The sequence below is a fragment of the Actinia tenebrosa genome, unplaced genomic scaffold (assembly GCF_029948245.1).
Source record: "Actinia tenebrosa isolate PJP-AT-01 unplaced genomic scaffold, QUT_ActTen_1.0 PGA_scaffold16__25_contigs__length_10494907, whole genome shotgun sequence".
Taxonomy (NCBI): Eukaryota; Metazoa; Cnidaria; class Anthozoa; order Actiniaria; family Actiniidae; genus Actinia; species Actinia tenebrosa.
This window is the reverse complement of record NW_028292576.1, coordinates 8,161,186-8,182,375: the sequence shown is the minus strand read 5'-3', so window position 1 is coordinate 8,182,375 and position 21,190 is coordinate 8,161,186. Positions and strand designations below refer to the sequence as shown.

The 21,190-nt window shown below is 37.5% G+C and overlaps 1 protein-coding gene and 1 long non-coding RNA gene across 3 annotated transcripts; one reads left to right on the top strand and one right to left on the bottom strand.

Annotated features, from left to right (window-relative positions):
- Positions 1-650: 650 nt before the first annotated feature.
- On the top strand, positions 651-18,400 carry LOC116301502 (uncharacterized). Of its 2 annotated transcripts, XM_089031169.1 has the most exons (25): positions 651-806; positions 1,495-1,628; positions 2,334-2,405; positions 3,196-3,270; positions 4,349-4,407; positions 4,874-4,932; positions 6,704-6,819; positions 7,337-7,431; positions 7,572-7,684; positions 7,957-8,091; positions 8,498-8,620; positions 8,947-9,020; positions 9,269-9,414; positions 9,945-10,041; positions 10,610-10,841; positions 11,429-11,543; positions 11,946-12,094; positions 12,697-12,770; positions 13,518-13,671; positions 14,459-14,580; positions 15,327-15,415; positions 16,096-16,211; positions 16,990-17,118; positions 17,521-17,698; positions 18,060-18,400. In XM_089031169.1, the coding sequence occupies exons 1-25, from the start codon at positions 738-740 to the stop codon at positions 18,305-18,307; spliced, it is 2,973 nt and encodes a 990-aa protein (XP_088887295.1). In that variant the 5' UTR covers positions 651-737; the 3' UTR covers positions 18,308-18,400. The 2 variants fall into 2 exon arrangements, with proteins under 2 accessions (XP_088887295.1, XP_088887296.1); XM_089031170.1 differs by lacking the exons at positions 651-806; positions 1,495-1,628; positions 2,334-2,405; positions 4,349-4,407 and adding an exon at positions 4,408-4,496 and having other exon boundaries at positions 3,210-3,270.
- LOC116301503 (uncharacterized) lies at positions 13,243-20,496 on the bottom strand. Its single transcript, XR_016119962.1, has 4 exons — positions 19,405-20,496; positions 19,250-19,297; positions 17,197-17,390; positions 13,243-16,305 (listed from the first exon to the last, which is right to left on the bottom strand). It is a non-coding gene; the product is annotated as an uncharacterized LOC116301503 (long non-coding RNA).
- Positions 20,497-21,190: the final 694 nt, after the last annotated feature.

The following is a 21,190-nucleotide window of genomic DNA, read 5'->3' as shown; positions in this document are numbered from 1 at the left end:
GATGACAGTGTTCACGAAGAATTCTTTCGATTTTCTTCTATGAAGCCCGAGTTCACGCAGATATGCGTTTAGTTTTAAAATCAAAAGGGATATTTAAGAGAAGTAGGCTGAGAAAACTGAAGAGACGTCCTTTCGCTAGAGCCGTTATTTTTGATATTTTTTATGAAAAGAATAAAAGAAAACATTGGACTAACAGATATCAGTATCAAGTAATCATTTGATGGCCAAAATATGAACTGCTGATTCTGAAAAATATGTTAAGGATTTCTTCGGTTTGCCGAGACTATTACAAAGAGAACAAAATAAAAAAAAATAAAAACATTTATAAGCCTCAGATCGCACTAAAAAATTGCCAGCACATTAAAAAAGGTACAAACTACGAAAGATGTTTTATTTTAAACTTTATATTCGAAGGAATGATTCAATTTATATTTCTATCGTAAGTGCCATACATTATTTGGTCGAGTGTTAAATTGAAGTTTGTAATATCGTTAAATACCCCCATGAAATTAAATGCGTTTTGTTCAGATTAAAACCACACTACATCATTAAAGAAATTTAAAAAATATTCTCAAGGGCGTTGCATGTTTTTGGCGGGCAAGTATTTGTCTTCCCGGTTCCCTGGCCGTTGCGAATGCGTGGTTCCCAAGGAACACTTGTGTTGTTTCTTGTAGCAAGGCATTCTATACTCTTTGATGGATAAAATGTTGACCAAATAATAACTACTCACCACGATCATGGATACAGAATTACGACAAATACGTGTGATGTCCAGAGAGGAAGACGAAATAGAGGAGCTAGGCAGTGTAAGGCTATTTTTTTACCATGCAAATTGCGAGTCTGACGTACATGTACCAAACACTTGTCATGACAATACTATGGTCAACTTTTCTCATATCAAACTTAAGCTTAACTTTTATAATAGATGTGGAACTACAGACCTCAATACTTTTGAACACTCTTTTACAGTTCTGCTTTAAGATGCAGTGTTAGTCTATGTTCTACATAATACAAATGTCCCAAATGTTGACCATACTGTAGATACTTGGCTTTTATACTGCACTGTAAACAGTAAATGTTGTCTAAAGTTTTATTTAGTGTTGCACCCTTAAACTTGATTATCTCAATACTAGTAAAGATTCTTATTTTAAGGTCCCCAGATAAGAGATCATGGACATTAAATTGGTTTAAAGGTCTGAGATGTGTCAAAATGAGATACGTCTGATCTAAAGATAGAAGATATGCCATCTCAACATATATTGAGAGCCTCCAGCTTGCTTCGAAATAATTATTTTCTAGAAATAACAAATTTAAGTCACATGAGCTAAGAGACAAAATATCTTTTGATTCAATACTCCATTTCTTAAAATGATAATTCTCAGTTATACTAGCTAAGAACAAATTTGTTTGAAGTCAAGAACTTGCTCAAAGTCATGTTTTTAGGGTGAAGTGCTGGTCCTACTGATCTCAACTGCATGCACTTCATTTCTGTAGGTCGTTACTGAAGAGGAAGAAGAAGGAGTAAAAGATTCAGTTATATTCAATCCAGGATCCTGCCTCCACACAAAGAAGTTTGCCTGTGTCTTCATACCATGTGTTTTGCCTCTCTTCTATCTTGCAGGGGAAATGTAAGCATTATATCAATATAATTATCGATTTTTAGTAAAAATATGCAAGTGATTATAGAAAATCTCACACGCTGATTGGTCAAGAAACTCACACTATCACACGATAATCGATCATCTCGAGCGAAAATCCAAAATGGTGACCAGCCGCTTTGTTGCTGTTACTGGGGGGGAAAAAGCCTTTTATCTTCTTTTTTTCTTTTTCTTTTGAAAGAATCACCTGTTTATTTATACTAAAACAATTATTTGCCTCAGGCTCAGTGATTATTGGGGAATATTTGCCTCGCCGCTCGAAGACTCGCGTCTCGGTAAATATTCCCCGATATTCACTTGGCCTTCAGCAAATAATTGTTAAATATTGCACCACCCACCCCTCCCATGATAGTCTTCCATGATACGGCTGTAGTTAAAAACTTGATGCAGGTCTATTCCCAGATTTCCATGTAATTATTATGTTGATCCGCATTTAAGACAAAAATCTTGAAATTGCAAACTAACTCTGTTGTAGTTGCTGAACATGAAGTTATGTGAAATGAAATAAAATGAAATAAAAAAATAGCTCATGTAGAAAAAATTGTTACATCTCCTGGCCATTTTATGTTCCTCTATTCCTTTTTTTATTTTTTCAATTTTTTTAAAGAAATTATATTTAAAAAAAATCATAATAAAGAATTAATCGTTTATTTTTACATTGAAAAATAACTTTAGGTTGTTTGGAGTATCTGTTCTTTGCCTGATGGGAATGTACTTGGTTGAACATACCTCTAAGAGCAAGAAGAGGTATTATTGAACATAGCTAGTAGAATTGTGATATTTAAGTTTCTTCTTGAATTAATAATAGCAACTGCAATAGTGGTCATTAGATTACACTGTATTATTACGTCAAGCATCATAAGCATCCTACCCTTTGAGCAGAGTCTCCTTTTAAATTTACCTCCTCCACGGGCGAGAGAAGGAAAGGAGAGGAGGTAAATAAAAGGAGACTCTGCTCAAAGGGTATAAGTATCTCAGACCTTATGTATCCTATGATTTTTATGATCCTCCTACAGTATATATATTCCCTATAATTGAATGTATTTCCTACTTCTAGCATTTTTGTTGTTTTTGAAAAATTTCCCGTATTTCAAGAACTTGGACAGTTTTTTAAAAATCAAATTTGTCCTAAAAGTAGCTTGGATGCTTGTACCAAAATTAATAATATGCCAGTTATTTTTTATTTGAGGCAATGATATATAAAGAAATCACTGTCAGTTTCAAAAGGGTAAAATGGAGGATTTTAAGTTTATTTTTTAAAGAAGTTTTCAAGAGTCAGTATTTTGAGACATGAAGACTTACATAAATAAACCTCATACTAAATTTTTTTAATTTCTACTAAATTTCATGCTCCCCAATTAAGAAATAATTAGACTTGAAAAATTCCTCTGACTGCCAAATTGGGCTCGGCCTACGGCCTCATCCAATTTTGTCAGTCCTCAGAAGTTTCCTCGTCCAATTATTTCTTACATGTAATTGGACAGCATGGAGTCCTATTACATATACTAATACCTAGTATATATATATTTTTTTGCAGTTCTATTGTGACATCTGTCATAAGTGTACTAGCATTACAATTAACTATCCTCTATAGTCTTCTACCATACATATGGTGAGTTTTATTCATTTTTAAACAATTAATGATTGACAAGTTGATTATCAAAACTACAATAATTCAAAACAGCCTCAAACTACAAATATTAGCTGCATACACTGTATATTAGGTGGATGCAAAAAGATTTGTAAAGCTACTGTAGGTATCGTTCTAAATATTAACTTGGAGGCAAATCTAGCACCTGTTTTCAAAACTGAATATATTTCATATTTATATTATAATTTAGTTTTATATGGATACAATATACAGTTAAATATAACATTTAAGGTGGCTCGATACAATAATTTTGAAGCACAACTCCTCTACTTGTATTGCAAAAAGCGCTGCACCAGATATACCTTGGCCAAATATGAGTTTATACTAAGTGTAGGGATAGATGGAAGTTTTAAATCGTGTGTATTTCGTGACCATTGGACACGCCCTGAAGGCACAGTGACCTCATGTGATTATTTTTTAAATTTATTTTTTGGCGTAATCTGGCCAGACCCAGAGAAACGGAGTTCACTATCTGAAACATACTATGGTAGTCTTCAAGGTCAGAAAGTTTCAGAGATTTTCATTGTTCAGTTTTAAAATTATTTGAGTTTTAATATTTTTGGATCGTTAATCTATGAAATATCAACGGAGTCCTTGATATCCACAAAATGCATTAATTTCGGTCTCTGACAAACTATTTTTAAGATATTTTCGCTTATCAATGTAGTAACCAGTGATGATGAGAAATCGAGATCAATCGGTTCGCCTGATTGCAAATTAAATACAACATTAGAAAAGTAAGCATTTTTTGCTTTTACTACATATCATATTGTGTCTATTCACGTCGGCGCGATAAAAAATTTTTCTGCGCGACATTATGATTAGTTTGGGCACTGTACTATTGATTTTTAATAACTTCATAATACATTTTTAAGTCACAATTTTAAAACAGAAACTATTAAATATGGGCCACTTGAATCCTAGTCATTTCTACTGTGTTACAATTCAAATAAATGTGAATTTTTTTGTTACTCTGTTTAGCATTTAGTATTTATAAAACTCTTGGTAATATTTGATGGTATGAATAATCTGTCTGCAGGAAATCCTTGTTTAACATTGGCCTTGTTTTCATCTATAATGTCTTCCTTGTTTTGTCAGGTACAGTGATTATTTGACAATATTTTTTTGCTGAAGGCGAAGTGAATATCAGGGAATATTTACCGAGATGCAAGTCTTCGAGCGGCAAGGTAAAATAATATTCTCCAATATTCACTGAGGCTGAGGCAAATAATTGTTTTAGTATAAATACACAGGTGATTCTCTCAAAAAAAAAAAGAAAAAAAAAGAAGATAAAAGACATATTTTCCCGGTAATAGCAATGAAGCGGCTGGCTGCCATTTTGGATTATCGCTGGAGGTGATTATTGTGTGATAGTGTGAGTTTCTCGACCAATCAGCGCACGAGATTTTCAATAATCACCTGTGTATTTTTACTAAAATTTGTTTCTTATGTATTTTACAGTAAATATGGGTTTTACTGTAGTTTTTACCAACAAAATCAATATTATTTATAATAAAAATAGCTCCTTATTAACTGATTGATTGTTGGTTGTTGCTCTTAACAGGAGGGGTTGGTCTTTTACATCTAAAGCAGTTGCAATATGAAGAGCCAGGTTTTGTTGTGGTAAATTCAGATCCCATTTGTTGCTAACTATTGTTAATTTTTCATTTCTCATTTCATCTCAAATCTGCCAGTTCTGCAATGGAATTGCTGCCTCTTATCAATGTTCAGACTTGGTGTTCAATCTTAGGTGGAGTAAATGCCTGGGTCTAGTTCAGGCATTGCAGTGCATATTTCTGGAGCCAGTTTAGGGGAAAAATAGAGACAACATCTTGGAAAAATACAGATTTAAATTCATTTGTTATTTCCTGCTCATTCCTGCCAAAAACATCCTGATTAACAAATGCCTGGTTGAATTTTAACATTTAATAAATAATGGGTGATTTATTTAGGTTATTTTTTTGAAAATTGTGCGGAAATGACAAATAGGGCTGGAAAAGACAAATAGTGCGGAAAGCGATAAGTAGTGCAATTCAGTGTGATTTTAGATCAAAAGTGCGGAATCATACCCTTGCACTTTATCAGATGCTCTGTCAATGCCAACTTGGCCCAGTTTTTCCCTCTAACATAGCTACAGGAGGTGTCTTTCCTGTGCTAGTTCTTTGGTTTCCTCTATGAGCAAATAAGATTTCTTATTATTATTTCCGATTCAATCATCCTTAAACGAGGGCCACAGGTTTGTTACAGTGTAGCTAGTGGCTATTGATTGCTACCCTCAGAGAACAATTATTTTGATTTATTTAAACAATGATGTAAAGGATCAAACACTAGGGCGAGGCCTTTATTTTTAAGAATGCCCTTGCCTGAGTGTTTGATTGGATTTAATAACCAGCCCCGATCAGTGATTTAGGAACAATGGATTTGGATTTCATATTGATTTGATATGAATGTCCCTGGGACAGCTCTATCTTTTTGAAATATAGGCCTGTACCAGGACATTATTTAGGATAACAACCACATTACATGATGGGATTGGGGGTGTGGATAGTTATTAATATTTAATATTTACTTGAAATATTTCTTAATATTTTCTTTTTTGTAGTATCTGGAATACATCTTGTTTGTTTCTTACCCACTTACTGGCCAGTTTGTCATTTCTTTTTTGTAGTATCTGGAATACATCCTGTTTGTTTCTTACCCACTTACTGGCCAGTTTGTCATTTCTTTTTTGTAGTATCTGGAATACATCCTGTTTGTTTCTTACCCACTTACTGGCCAGTTTGTCATTTCTTTTTTGTAGTATCTGGAATACATCTTGTTTGTTTCTTACCCACTTACTGGCCAGTTTGTCATTTCTTCTTTGTAGTATCTGGAATACATCTTGTTTGTTTCTTACCCACTTACTGGCCAGTTTGTCATTTCTTTTTTGTAGTATCTGGAATACATCTTGTTTGTTTCTTACCCACTTACCGGCCAGTTTGTCATTTCTTTTTTGTAGTATCTGGAATACATCTTGTTTGTTTCTTACCCACTTACTGGCCAGTTTGTCATTTCTTCTTTGTAGTATCTGGAATACATCCTGTTTGTTTCTTACCCACTTACTGGCCAGTTTGTCATTTCTTTTTTGTAGTATCTGGAATACATCTTGTTTGTTTCTTACACACTTACCGGCCAGTTTGTCATTTCTTTTTTGTAGTATCTGGAATACATCTTGTTTGTTTCTTACCCACTTACTGGCCAGTTTGTCATTTCTTCTTTGTAGTATCTGGAATACATCCTGTTTGTTTCTTACCCACTTACTGGCCAGTTTGTCATTTCTTTTTTGTAGTATCTGGAATACATCTTGTTTGTTTCTTACCCACTTACCGGCCAGTTTGTCATTTCTTTTTTGTAGTATCTGGAATACATCTTGTTTGTTTCTTACCCACTTACTGGCCAGTTTGTCATGACCAGTGTGTCTGCACTTTTCATGGGTTGGTGGAGTGCTCCATTTTTTTGCATTTTTTATGGGTAAGTAACTATACTGACAAAATACCTCTACCTTGGGCGTAATGTTTTTTTTGTCACTCCCTTGAGATTAAAATTCTTGGTACTTATTGAAGTATACACTCACATATTGATTCACTATCATACAGTACAGTACAGCCCAGAAACGTGTGCATTTATCGGGATTTTTGCTCGAGCAGATCAAGATCTGATTGCACCGAGTGCTCATGATCTTCTCGCAATTTGTTCGCACCTTTCTTTATTGTTCTTCACTGTGTGCTGGCTAACCCTAAGGCTGACCCTGAGAAAATGAGTCTGTATTCAAGTAACACAGCAGTAATTTGGAACTCAAAATTGGTCTTTACATATCCATGTGTGTGCAACTATTAAACAAAGAAATGATATTCAAGAGAATGACACATGGTCTGAAATGGTATAATATAACACCCAAGCCAAAATAAAAGAGGATTTATGAATTATATATTATGAATTATTTTTACTTGTCTTGTAAATTAATATAACAGGAGAAACTTGATTTCAGGTTTCTGTTTATCCAAGTGTTTATGCCTCCTAGTCGTCCATCCTTTCTTCAACAAGATGGATTTCATAGACCTGGACAGGAAAAAGTATCTGATGGTAAGTGTGGCTTCCTTCCTTCCTTCCTTCCTTCCTTCCTTCCTTCCTTCCTTCCTTCCTTCCTTCCTTCCTTCCTTCCTTCCTTCCTTCCTTCCTTCATTCATTTGTATACATTATTTTTTAAACCATTGCATTGTCAGGTTATATTCTTGGACCAATGGAGAAGACCCTATTCTTCTTCAACATGCTATCCATTCCTGGATCAATGTTTATCATCATCTACTTGTTGGAATTTCTACATCTGGTAACATGGGTAAGAAAAGTTGTATCTCAAATTATATCTACTGTTCTAGCCAATCTGAAGAGGTTGTCAGTAACACCAAAACTAGTTTTTAAAGGCTAAAATACACATAGTGCGTATAAGACTATAATATTAAGAAAGTGAGAATTCACTAGTTTAAATTATGACTATTATATCTACGCTATCTCCTGGAAAAACCACTGGGTTGATAAAAGTCAGGACAGAGTTTACTCACAGATCAAACCCTGGGCACAATGTAATGAATATCTTTCTCTTTTTTTCAGCTTAAACTTTTGTTGTGTGGTGTCTTTCCAGTTTTTCTCTGCACTTGTTTGGATTCAAAAGAAGTCATGGATTTCCTAGACTTTCCATCGAAACGAGTTTCACAAGTAAGATGGTTATCTGGGCTTCTCAGTCTGGTGAGTTCACTCTTCAACCAACCTATTATCCTACACTGTACCTACCCACCTACCCACCTTCCCACCTACCCTCCTATACACCTACCCCCCTACCCACCTATACACCTATACACCTATACACCTATACACCTATACACCTATACGCCTATACGCCTATACGCCTATACGCCTATACGCTTATACACCTATACACCTATACACCTACCCCCCTACCCACCTATACACCTATACACCTATACACCTATACACCTATACACCTATACACCTATACACCTAACCACCCACCTACTATACCTACACAACTACACACATAAGTACCTAACCACCTACCTGCCTGCCTGCCTGCCTTTGCCTACCTAAATGAACCTACCAACCTACCTACTTTTAATATTTACTATTTGTTTAGTTCCTTGTCCTAGTGATAATGTGGTCTAGTGGAGTGCTGTCTTTCAAGGTGATCCCAGTATTGATAGGCTCTGCAGTACTGGGCTTGGTCATGGGTATATCTGCTAAAACTGCTGAATCCAAGGTAAGTTTTTCATTTTGGGGGAGGGGGGAGAAGGGAGAATGGAGGGGGAGGGCAGAGAAGTGAAGGGAGAGGGAAGAAAAGGGAGGAAGAAGGAGGGAGGGCGGAGAAGGAAAGGCAAAAAAGAGGGAGGAGGGAGGGCAGAGGAGGGAGGGCAGAGGAGGGAGGGTAGAGGAGAGAAGGCAGAGGAGGTAGAGCAGAGCAGGGAGGGAGGAGGGAGGGCAGAGCAGGGAGGGCAGAGGAAAGAGGGAGGAGAGGGGCAAGGAGGGGGAAGTAAGGGGTTGCAGGAGAATCACTAACCATTCTATTAATTGTTATTCCGCACATAGGTTCATCATGTTTCAAGCCTCCTCTTTGTCTTTCTTCATGTATTCTCACTGTGGACAGTAGTATTTAACGTTGGGTATCCTTTATAAAGTGCATCCACAAACAAATTAACCACCATCGACCAACGCTAGTTCAATATGACACTGAGTCTTAAACTTGAAGGAGAGTGCTTCCCCCACTACTATACCACTTGTGTTCCCCAATGTATATAATAAGGACTTTATTAACGTCTCAAGCTTATAGCAGAGCACAAGTACTGTACTAATGGGTGTTTATAGCTGCTTATTCTCAATTAAGCTCATTATTTTCTTGACAATACAAAAGAAACCTGTTCATAACTCCCTCTGTCCATAACCTTTTATTGATACTTCTTATGTCCAGTTTGGCTGTGCTGTCTGCTATGGCTGTTGTTATGTCTAATAACACGAAAAAACTGCATTTCAGTTTGGTCTTGATTTTGCAGTCTATTGGTAATTATAACAGCTGTGTGTTACTGAAGGGGTCAACCAGGAATATGAAGGGGCGGAAGGGGGGGGGGGGGGGTTGGCATAAGACAAATCTCTATCAGCACATAGCAGTAGCAGTGAAAACAGTGGTAAAATAAATCATCGAAGAATAGATTGAACGAGATAAGGTTTTCATGCATTTACTATATTTCATAATAATAATAATAACGTCTTTGCTTTAGAGAGGGTGACACAAGACAGAAGCCAAATCAGCACTGATAAATTTGTGGCCCTCTATGTTTAACGTCTCTAAGTAAGACGGGACCGCCGTTTTACGTGGTCATCCGATCCACGGCGAAGGTCTAACCATTTGCAGAGATTTTTAGAGCAAAGGCAGCACCTTCTACTCAGATATTTTAAGGCCCTGAGTGTGAGTTCGGGCGCAGAGGCTTGAACCCACGATCTCACGCACAATAGACCGGTGCCCAACCAACTGAGCTAACCGAATATGTGGGAATTTATTAAGTGTTTATTTTTCTTTAAAAACATTTTAGGTATGGTTATATGTGAGCACCTTTTACTGGGCCAGCAACTTTACTCGGTACACTATGCATTGCTAACAGGCCTTATAACAATTTATGTCACTGCAAGGTATGTGTAAACTGAAAATGTTCTTCATCATAACATCAAAAATGAATTACCATTGCTTCCCAATCACAAGTGGGCAGTCATACAATTCACCATACATTCACGCCACAAAGTAGGTTTTGGTGGACGTTATATATTCAAGGCGTCTCCACGACTTTCTATTCCATAGGCATGTACTGTACCAGTGAAAACTTTGTCTTCCTAACAATGTCATAGGGACACTTCGAATGAAGTTCAACAAAACCCTTTTGCCAAGATGGCAAGATGTACAATTTCGCAAGTGTGATTGGAAAGCAATTTAATATATGAAACTAAATTATTTAGCATGCTGTAATCAAGAAGGCAACACAGTTGAAACGCCCAAGGGTGCCCATTATACGTTGTTATAGGATGCTTCTTAACCCTTGACAGAGCACTTTACAGCAAAAGATTATAAATGCTTTTTTAACCTTCCCTTTTCCTTCCTCTTTGGCTTCACTTTTCCCTCACTTTTATACCTCGTACAATTATACTAAAAAATCATTTTTCTTCTTCCTCGCTTTTTTCTTTTTGCGACATTTTTTACCATTAGGTTGTACATTGTTGGTGTGGCTAGTTGGCATGTAGCATGGCTGTGTTCAAGTATCCATTGTAGTAAACTATTCATGTGTATATACTTCTTCTTACCACAACATGCACTAGAGCAGGGATTCCTTCTCCCCAATATCCTTCGAGTCAATCCCACTTCACTCAGTCTACTGTTCAGCTTGGTTGTTTTACGACTGTTAATCTTTTACGACGAGAAAACAGTCAGTCTTACAGAGGTAAAACATTCATGTATTGCTGTTTGTGGACACAATTGGTGCATGTGTCGACCTTTCCTATGAGAACATGACAGTGAAAGGACAAAAGACGTTGCCGCCATGTTGGTTGACATGACAAAAGATAACCAAGACCAAATCCCTTGTTCAAGTCGACCAACATGGTGGCTATGACGTCACATGTACAAGGACAAAAGACGTTGCCGCCATGTTGGTTGACATGAAATAAGACACCAAGACCAAATCTTTTGTGAAAATCAACCAAAAATGTGGCTCGAGTATGACGTCACATGCACCCAAGGAGAAAGGGTTTCAGTGAATGACGCACCTCGTCCCCCCCTCTACCATACTTAGACTCCTTTAGTTCTTGTATCGTGTGTGATGTAGTAATGTAACGCTAGTATCTTCAACATCCTGGATCCATATTTGGTTTATGAAAAGAGAATTCCCCTTTTTTATGAAAAAAAGTCTCTATAAATTTAAGCATATTGGAATTGGGAATTTGAGTGACGGAGAAGTAAAAATTTCTATTTTTAATGTAAAGCACCAAAGTTATTTCTGTTTTTGTTTTTTCTTGTTTGATTATATAGGGTGTTAAGATGTGTTTCGGAATAGGTGCAGGTCTCTTTCTTGTCTATGATTCTCTTATTTTACCGCTGTGGCTGGTGTTGACCAATCAATGGCCATCTACTGCTGATGCTGCAGGTACAAATGTAAACTTTATCCAAAAATACAGCTGCATTATTATTTAAAGTCATATCATTTTGTTGTCATTTTTTGTCGTTACTTAGTTAAGCCACCTTCTTGAGGGAGGAGGCATGAGGTGGATGTGGAATGCCACAGAGGCTCCAGCTTTGGGACACTTTTTATAAAACATTGTTTTGGTTCTAAATGACACTGAATTACAATGTATAAAATCATATAACGAGTGCCACAGACACAAGGTTTTCGCCAGTCATAAGACTCATTCTAAAAATAGAAACTCACAGTACGAATGTGGAGTGCCGCATTGCTTGGGCTTTGGGCCTGTCAGAAGACAGAATGGGGTTTGTCAATGGTATCGGATTCAAATTATGTCGACTTTAATTTCTCCCATTCTTATTTCAGCCACTTTGTTATTGTTGTGGGGCCTTTTATGTCTCAAAGTATCTCTTGTACAACTATCGCACAATCTTGATGCCAGAAAGCTTAACATCGTGCTCCTGTGTGGAGGGGTGTTGGTGGAATTTGTTCAACCAGAATTTAATCCATTTAAGGTACGTTATAAACTGACATTTCGAGACGTCTGAAAAGCTATTCTTTTCCGAATCCTAAAGCCTGGTTGTCAACTTGCGACGGAATTATAATAAATAATAATAGTCTTCATCGAGGAAACGTTTTCATTTTGTGAAAATGAACTATGAACAATGAAAAATGAACATGAACTACTTCCGACTCGGACTCCGATTTCTTTCGCAAGTGACAACCATCTTCCGAGCAACCAACGCAATCCTGTAAGTTAGCCGTGTCCTGACTGTTATCGGCCCAGAGGTTGTTTCAGGATTTGATCTGTAAGTTAGCCGTGTCATGGCTGTTATCAGCCCAGAGTTTGTTTCAGGGTTTGATCTGTAAGTTAGCCGTGTCCTGGCTGTTATCAGCCCAGAGTTTGTTTCAGGGTTTGATCTGTAAGTTAGCCGTGTCCTGGCTGTTATCAGCCCAGAGTTTGTTTCAGGGTTTGATCTGTAAGCTAGCCGTGTCATGGCTGTTATCAGCCCAGAGTTTGTTTCAGGGTATCGATAAAAGCTATGCGCATTTCTGTGAAGTAATTCCCATGCAAACTAAAGTTGACCGTTTTTCACGTGTTTTTCTCATCTTGTAGGTTTGTTGGAGCTTTGTTGTCTATTTTGTTTCTCTTATTTGGCCTTTACAAGGTTGGGAATCTCTTTTGGCAGAGTAAGTATACTGTGCTAATGTCTCTTGATATCGAAAAGTCCGGTTCTTAGTGGAACTGTTTTAAATGAATGATATTCGAGTATAAGATGGCAAATATCTTAAGTGGCGTAGTAGTGGTGCACTACCCTCTTAACTCTAAGGTCTGGACTCGGCGCATCCTATGCTGGAAGAGTTTGGTGAGTTTCAATACCTCGATTCATTATATAGCTTTTACTCCGAGCTTTCCTTCTTCCGCAAAGTGCAACACGGTAAACTCTGAATCGATATATGTGAGTTAGCTGTGCGCTGACTTTGCCCAACCACATGCAGAGGTGGTTTCGGGGTTTGATATGTGCGTTAGATGTGACCTCACTTAGATCAGCCCAGAGGTTATTTAAGGATTTGATCTGTGTCTTAGATGTGACCTCATTTAGAGTGAGCTTTTCCCTGACTTGGATCAGCCCAGTGGTTGTTTTAGATATTGCAAAATGTAAAAAATATCACACGTCTTTATTTGTTCATGGAATTTTGTCAATTCCATATCGTGACCGTGCTGATTGTCGTGACCGTCCGCATCGTCACACAACGTCACGCATGTCCTTGTCAAACAGTACAAAACATTCCGATGCTCGACTCCGCCTTTTACTTCTCTATATTTTCCTTATCTTGCTAGATTCAGTTGCTGCATGTTAATTTTATATTCTTGATATCAAAAACGGTTTAGATTATTCTCTCTTATTTTATTATTATTGTTTTATATTTTTATAGAGACCAGTGCCTGCCCTGGTTATTAATGATATCAGCTATAACAGCTTTAGTAGTATTGGTCAAGTTGATCAGGGTCGAGCAGTACTCTATTTTGGGAAGAATGATGATATCATTTTTGGTTGGATTCCCCATTGGTCTAAAAACTGCATCTTTGGTGAGAAAAAATATTTTGAATATATTTTTTTTTTTGCTTTTGTATTATATATTTCTCATTTCAGATCACGTGTCATTCCCTAGAGTATCATTTCTTAGTTTGACGGTTGTGCACGAGAAGACACATGAATATGGATACAACTCAAACAAAGAATAGTCCTCCTCGGCTCTGGAGCGCTCGAGCGTAATATTGTCCCATTTCAGACCACGTGTCATTCCCTTGAGAATAATATTCTTTGTTTGAGTTGTATCCATATTCATGTGTCTTTTCATATGCAACCGAGCGCAGCCGTTAAACAAAGAAATAATACTCTAGGGAACGTGGTCTGAAATGGGAAAACATTACGTCAGAGCCGAGGTCTATTATATTCTAAGGTGAATGACATGTGGTCTGAAATGGGAAAATATTACGCCCAAGCCAAAAAGGTGTATTAGTGTTTCAGAGGCTGCAGAGAAAACTGGTAACGAGTAGGACGCGTGCCAAATCATGGAACTGTCTTAGGGACGCAATTTTTTTCAATATGGCAGAACGCTTAGCAGTCTCTCATAAGAAGTAAAGAAAACAGACCAAAAACCAAAGTAAATGTGAATTGATTTCAAAAACTAAAACCTGAGAAAAAGGCAAATAGCGTCCTCTAAATAAGCCGCTATCATTCAGCGAGCGCCGCGTCCTACTCGTTCCCAGTTCTCCGCGCAATCTTGAAAAGCCCAATTATTTGTTTTGTTCGTCATTAATGACAGCATATGAGATATTAAATAAACTAATATTACTTTTATATTGATATAAGCTGCTTCCGCTGCACCGTCCTCCATTTCTATGCCTCAGTTACGGTCTGGCCTCAACTTTAGTCATCTTTTTACTCGTTTCTTCGTGGACAGAAGTAGTGACTTCTCATCGCGTTTATCGCGGGTAAGATTTCGAAAGCTTTGCCCTTTTGTGTTTCGTTTGTCTTATAATAGAACTTTTCTGTGTGGTTACGAAATAATGGCTCGGCTCCAAGTCTAGCTTGGACTTGACGTATTCGTATAGGAAATCGCACGATCTAGAGAAAATAGACCCTTTTCGAGTTCCAAATTACCGCTGTGTTTCTTGATTACAGACTAATTTACTCAGGCTAAGTATCGATTTTGTGAAGAATATTCATGTGTTCCAGTCAAGGTACGTCAAGTTTCAAAGTGCTCGTATTGTTGAACTTGTGCATTCTTTACTTTACCTTTGGTATTTGCGAGTAATTAGACACTGATTCGAGGCTTAGCCTGAACAAATGAGTCTGTATTCAAGAAACACAGCGGTAATTTGGAACTCGAAAAGGGTCTATTCGGAATTTATAGGTACAAATGATGTTTTGAAAGGTTTCAAAATTGGACGAGCCTTTGGGCGATCAATCAATCTATAAATTCCGAATTGTACTCGAGATCGTGCGAGTCTTTATTTATAATACAATCAAAAAATTTGGGCAACTTAATTGGTACTCCTCTTGTCCAATCAGAATCGAGTAATTTTGTTGAGTGTATTATAATACATTTATTGTACTCCATCAAGTCCCACCTCGCCTTGGAAGCATTGTTTCGTGGTCACTTAAGCGAATACAGTCGGGAAATGTCTATTCAGTATCATATTCATTTTCGTTTCTCGTATTATCCTATTCCATTTAGGTACAGTTACGTTGGGCTGATAGTTAGTTTATTGATATCGTTTTTCCTTGAGTCTTCTATGGATAAGAATAGCCAAACAAGTCAGAGAGGTACGTAAATGTTCCATAAGGTTCCCTCCACACGCACTACCACTAAATTCTCTATTTACAACATGCAACACTCAACTCACATGTTGAGTTACAGTTATTTCAAAAAAGGTTGAATACTGCTTTATACTGAATAGTGCATTCCAAGACCAAAGTGCATTGTGGGTCATAGTGACATTGTCTAAAGTAGGATTAATAATTATTATTTATTCTATTTTTAGTATATTCCATCTGAAACAATGCACTCACTACATGTAGAGAGTTAATTGCTGTTTATTTCCTTTTATTTCAAATTAACGAGACCCACAATGCCCTTTGGTCTTGGAATGTACTATTCAATATGGAGTATTCAGTAATCAATCTTTTTTGAAATAGCTGTAGACGCTGAATCGAAATATGGTGACCATTTTGAGTAACTATCATATTCTGCACGGACTTTAGCGACTGGCTAGCCTCGTGTTCACGTGGAAACATAAAAAACGTTTTCATATGTATGAGAGGCTAGTCAGTCGTTAGTCAGTGCAGAACAATAGTTATTTAACTTGGTATCATATGTTGTTTGGGAGAATGGCATCGTGTTGCCTGAGGTAGTCAAAGACATCATCTTTTCTTTATTATCCTTGTCCTCAACACAGGTTGTTAATAACAACTTTTTCTTCTTTTTTTTTTTTTTTCTTTGTTAGGTACGGAGCACAGAGGTTTGCTTGCTTCGTCTCCATTTTTAGTCTATCATCTTGTACTTCATCTTATTCTTGCTATAAGTCTCATGAAAGAAGCCCCTCCGTCCAGAGAAAGTTTGGTAAGTTCTTTGAAACTCGTTACTATCGTCATTTTCCCTTCAGATGTTTGGCTTTTCATTGACTTTTTGCTGTTTTTTTTCCTTTCTTTCCTTCCTTATTAACCACAAAGAGTTATCTAACATAAGGCCCTCTGATTTGGACATCGAATTACAATTTAGAAAAGTTAACGTTTACGGGAGAGGATACATAAATTTTCATTTAAGGTCCTCTTATTGCTCATAGATAACGTCCTTAAAATGTTTAAAACTCAAGTGGAATCAAGAACACAGAGAGAGGTTTCACTGGAAAGTTTTGAACATTTTTTAAAATGTTCAAATTCCACTTGAATTTTGAACAAAAGACGCCATATCCATATCTATATCGTCTTAAAAGACGTCATATCTATGATCAATTAAAGGGCAGTCAATGCCAATCTTTGAGTGATTTTTTACTATGACAAAATAAAATTAATTTTAAAAAAATAAAAAGCACAGCTTTTTTTTAAAAAATGGAAAAAATTAAAAAGAGAAACGGTTTCAAGCGAGCGCGCGCGCTGGCTCTGTGAGCATGCAATTCGCGACGATGAGCACGAATAAGGTAAGTGAACATCACAAGTCATTGATTTCTCTTCCTATTTTTCTATTATTTGGTTGTACTTCACATCAAGTGGTAAGGTCTTTTGTTGCATTCCCCAGGGGACACGAAAAACCAAATTCAAGGTTGTTCCTAGAAGCAGATCACCCTTCCATTGTGTTGATGGAGATTAATTTTGTTATATTAATATTGATGGTGTTTTAGGAGGACACCAAAGGCAAGATGCCTCCAACAACTGCTCTCTTGAGTTCCTCATTTCTTGCCAATATATCTGTAATGTTGTCATGTGCCCTGGGGTTGATGTGTACTCCAGACCAGTACTGGGAATTATGGGTAAGTAGGTCTGCCATTCCCCTCCCCCCCTTCCCCTCCCCCCTTCCCCTCCCCCCCTTCCCCTCCCCCCTCACTTACCATATGTACATATCTGTAATATTGTCATGTGCACTGGGGCTGATGTGTACTCCCGATCAGTACTGGGAATTATGGGTAAGTAGGTCTGCCACCATCCACCTCACTTAATGTACATAGATGAATGTACAAATATGTACGTTTTTAAGCTGTGAAACATAAAGATGCACAGCTAGCTCCAACTCTGAGTTTTCATCCTGCAACAGATGGAGTATATAGCTTTAGAAGGTTAAACACTGCACATTGTTATTACCAGTATCCCAGAGACATGTATGTGTAAATTTTACCAGAAGCCACAAATGAGTTTGTTTATATGTTCCGTCACAGGTATCGCTATGTACCTGTATCTTTCTGTTATGGAGGCCTGAGGGATTCAGTATTTATGATGCTCGCCGTATTAACATCAGTCCAGCTTTACCTGCTTGTGTCTTCTTGTGCCTGAGTCTGTATGTTGGCACGATTATTTCAGCTTTTCCAACAAGTACAGGAATATTATCAAGCATTGGTAAGCAAAGCAAGTTGTTTACTTTACTTTTGAGGCAAAATCGGATCCTTCTCATCCCTTTCCCTTCATTGTTCTCAAAGATTCCTTACTTACTTCACCCTTACACTCTCCCATTCCATTTTTTACTCCTTCACATTCCTCCTTCCCTTCCTACCTCCAACCCTTCAACCCTTCATCTCTTTTCTCCCATACTCATCCTTTGCCTTTTTCTCTCTTTCACATTTGTCCCTCCTTCCTTTCGTCTTCATTCTCTTACATTCTCTTCCTCAATCGCAAACTCTTTTTCATTCTTATTCCTTCCCTCTCTGATCTCTTCACATTTGTTCTAAATTTAACACCAATTTTTAACACCCTTTTCTAGGATTTTGTTTAGAAATCATCTTTCTTCACTGTGCTCTTCCCACCTATTACGGCCTAGCGCATGCTCTATGGAAGAAAGAGATGCCGCTGGCACTACAACAGTGGGTCGTTTTCTGTGCACCTGCGAACGTAGTCCTTTTATTTTACTGCTCGACCTTAGCTGGCCGTGTTCTTGGAGTACTCGGAATAGCATCTACTTACTGGATATTTTTTAATGTCGAATGTAACGACTTTAAGAACACCAGTTAATACAAGTAGTTTTGTAATGTTAGATAGTTCATATTCAGAACATAAATGTCCAAGAGAGCATAAATATTATTTATGCTGTCTTAAAATCTCCTATTTTATAAACTAATCTTTTTTTCCAATCGTGCCAGCGGTCAATCAAAGGCACTATATTACCAATTGATTGACAGATGGTGGAGCAAGTTTGTCAGGGGCGCAAATTAATGTCTAAGTGCCGTACCGTATTTCTTTTTGACATCCTTTTGACAACTTTGAATTGTCCTCTTTACCGCTAACCAATTAGGTATCAGCGCTTCACTTTCACTTTTATGCCCCCCCCCCCCCCCCCCCCCGTCCGAGACCTTGTCAATTGGTTGCAATAACTTTTATCTTTTCGCTTTTCTTCCTCCATTTCAACATGAAAGCCCTGATTGGTACCAATTTAACTGTGGTTCTCCAATATTAATGTGGTTGAGGCAAGAGAGCATAAATGAGAAAGGGAAACTTCTTAATAACGGGCGCGCCATGTAAATTTCCGGTTGGGCTATTTTTAGCAACCGGATGCAGTTTAAATTTCGCCTTACCCTACTCCCGTGTGTCATCAACTTGCGCACGTGCGCGCTTTCCGTTTTCTTTTTTAGTGATCAAAAAAAAAAGAGCGCGCGCACGAAAGTTGATGACGCATGGGAGTAGGGTAAGGCGAAATTTAAACTGCATCCTGTTACTAAATATAGCCCAACCGGGAATTTACATGGCGCGCCCGTTATTAAGAAGTTCCCCTCTCTTATTCATGCTCTCTTGGTTGAGGGTTCTGTTGTTGCCTTTTTAGACCTTTCTTAACGTGTCATCTCGGACATCTCAGTCCCTGCTTTGTTCAAAAACATGACCTCTTTCCATGGTATCGTTCAGAACTCTTTAAATCAACATGAATATTTATTGATTCATTTAAATGTGGTGAATATTCACCTAGATAACGTCGATCCTGAGGCGAATACTTGTTTTTGACTTGAATATCTAGCAGAGAAAAGACGACATTCTGGATAAGTTATTTATTAAGTTGAAGTTTGTAGATCTCAACACTCTTAATAAGTATTACGTATTATATAAATATCTGTACTTACCGACAGTAAAGAAAACACGAATGAACTAGAGTTTTTTCTTGTCGCTGACAGAATCTGGCGAAAAGAGCCGTATCTGCTTTATCTTATTCAGTAAACGCCGCTAGCGTTGTATTCATAGTCTGCACACCGACGAGTAATATGCGGCCTTGAGAAAAGTAGACTGTTGAAAAGTCGGCTATTTAAAGCTTTGCACTTGAGCATCTTTTTCTCGATTTTACAAACGAAAGTAAAGTGTATTCTACCATTCAAGGTAAGGGAAATTTTTCCTTCCTTCCTTCCTTTTCCTCTTTACATCCTTCTGTGCCTCATTCTCACTTTCCTTCGCCTCCTAAACAATAAGTTTCTTGGTATTTTACCTCATTTAATATTAATATTTGTCCTTCATTCGCCTGCTATTTGCGATTCGGGCTGGTTTATATTCGGTGCTGTTGAGTTTATCTGGTGTGAACATGCGCTTGGGTCTTTTACTCGATAAACTTAAAAATATAGCAGAAAATGATTTTAAAATTTCACGAGTTTGGTTGCTCAGCTCCATTAAGACATGCATGGCTCTCGGACGACTGTTTAGCCATAACGTAGACAGTTTACAAGAATTTTCATTAACTTGGCCAGTGAATGTCTTTCGTGAATCGAAAAACTGCGGCAGATGTAAATTGTAGAACACGTCCCAGGATAACAACAAAACAAAGGAAAAAAAACAAAACCGCACAGCAATGCTGGCGTAGGTTGACCAGAAACTTCTAGCATTATTCTCTGATGTGAGACTCTACACGTAGTACCGGATAGTTCGTAGCAAGAACACCATTCCTAGACACATTCACCGTCCTCCCTAGTCTCCCCCACAGCCGCTTTCAGTGTCTTCAGTGTCGCCTTTCGTCGCTCACTCGCTAAGCTCGCAAAATTCTCCGATCCACTCGAATAAAAAGAATCCTCGGGAGACAAGGAGGTCGACTTGGGGCATACCTACAGCACCGTGATTCGCCAGTTAGCTACCACTTACTGTAGTAAAATGATCCGTCACTTGCTTAGTTTTATCTACGCTGGATGGAAATTTGTACCAACACTGGTATAAATATAAATGATTCCGTCAGACTTTTCGCCTAACCCAGGACAGTAATGCGGAAATTAGTACATTTTGGAAGTTCGAAATATTACTAGTACATTCAGTATTGCGTTACGCTAATATTTTTGCTGTAGAAAGAACGAAAGAATGAAATATAATGAACTAAAGAAAGAAAATGAATGAGTGAGATAGCGAAGGAATGAAAGGAGTAACGAACAAATACAATACAATAATAGAATACAAGTGAATCAAAAACATGAAAGGACAATGATGTATTTTGAACAGAGCATAAAAGCACGGGCGTTGACCCCTATTTTTAGATTAACATTTTTTTATAGTGGCCGATTATAACCTCGTAGGCAATTTTAAAAAGAATGGGAAATACTTGGAATAAGTGCCTAGCCTACGCGACTGCGGCTGAATGGCATAATTAATTTTGACCATCCTTAAGAAAGCGTTTTAGGATCTACATTGCATCTTGACTCCATTATATTTCACACAACTTCCCCGGAAGAGGACCAAAATTTTCAGATGGGCGCACGTCGGCAAACATTTTGATTTTACATTATCTTACCTAATGTCTTCCCAATTTAACTCTTATTTATAAGATTTTCTTACTTGCCCTCTTTCGTGCTTGTCATGAATTATTTCTTTCCTCTCTCTCTCGTTTTCTTTAATTGTTTCTCTCTTCTCTCTTTTTCTCTCTCTTCTCTTCTCTTCTCT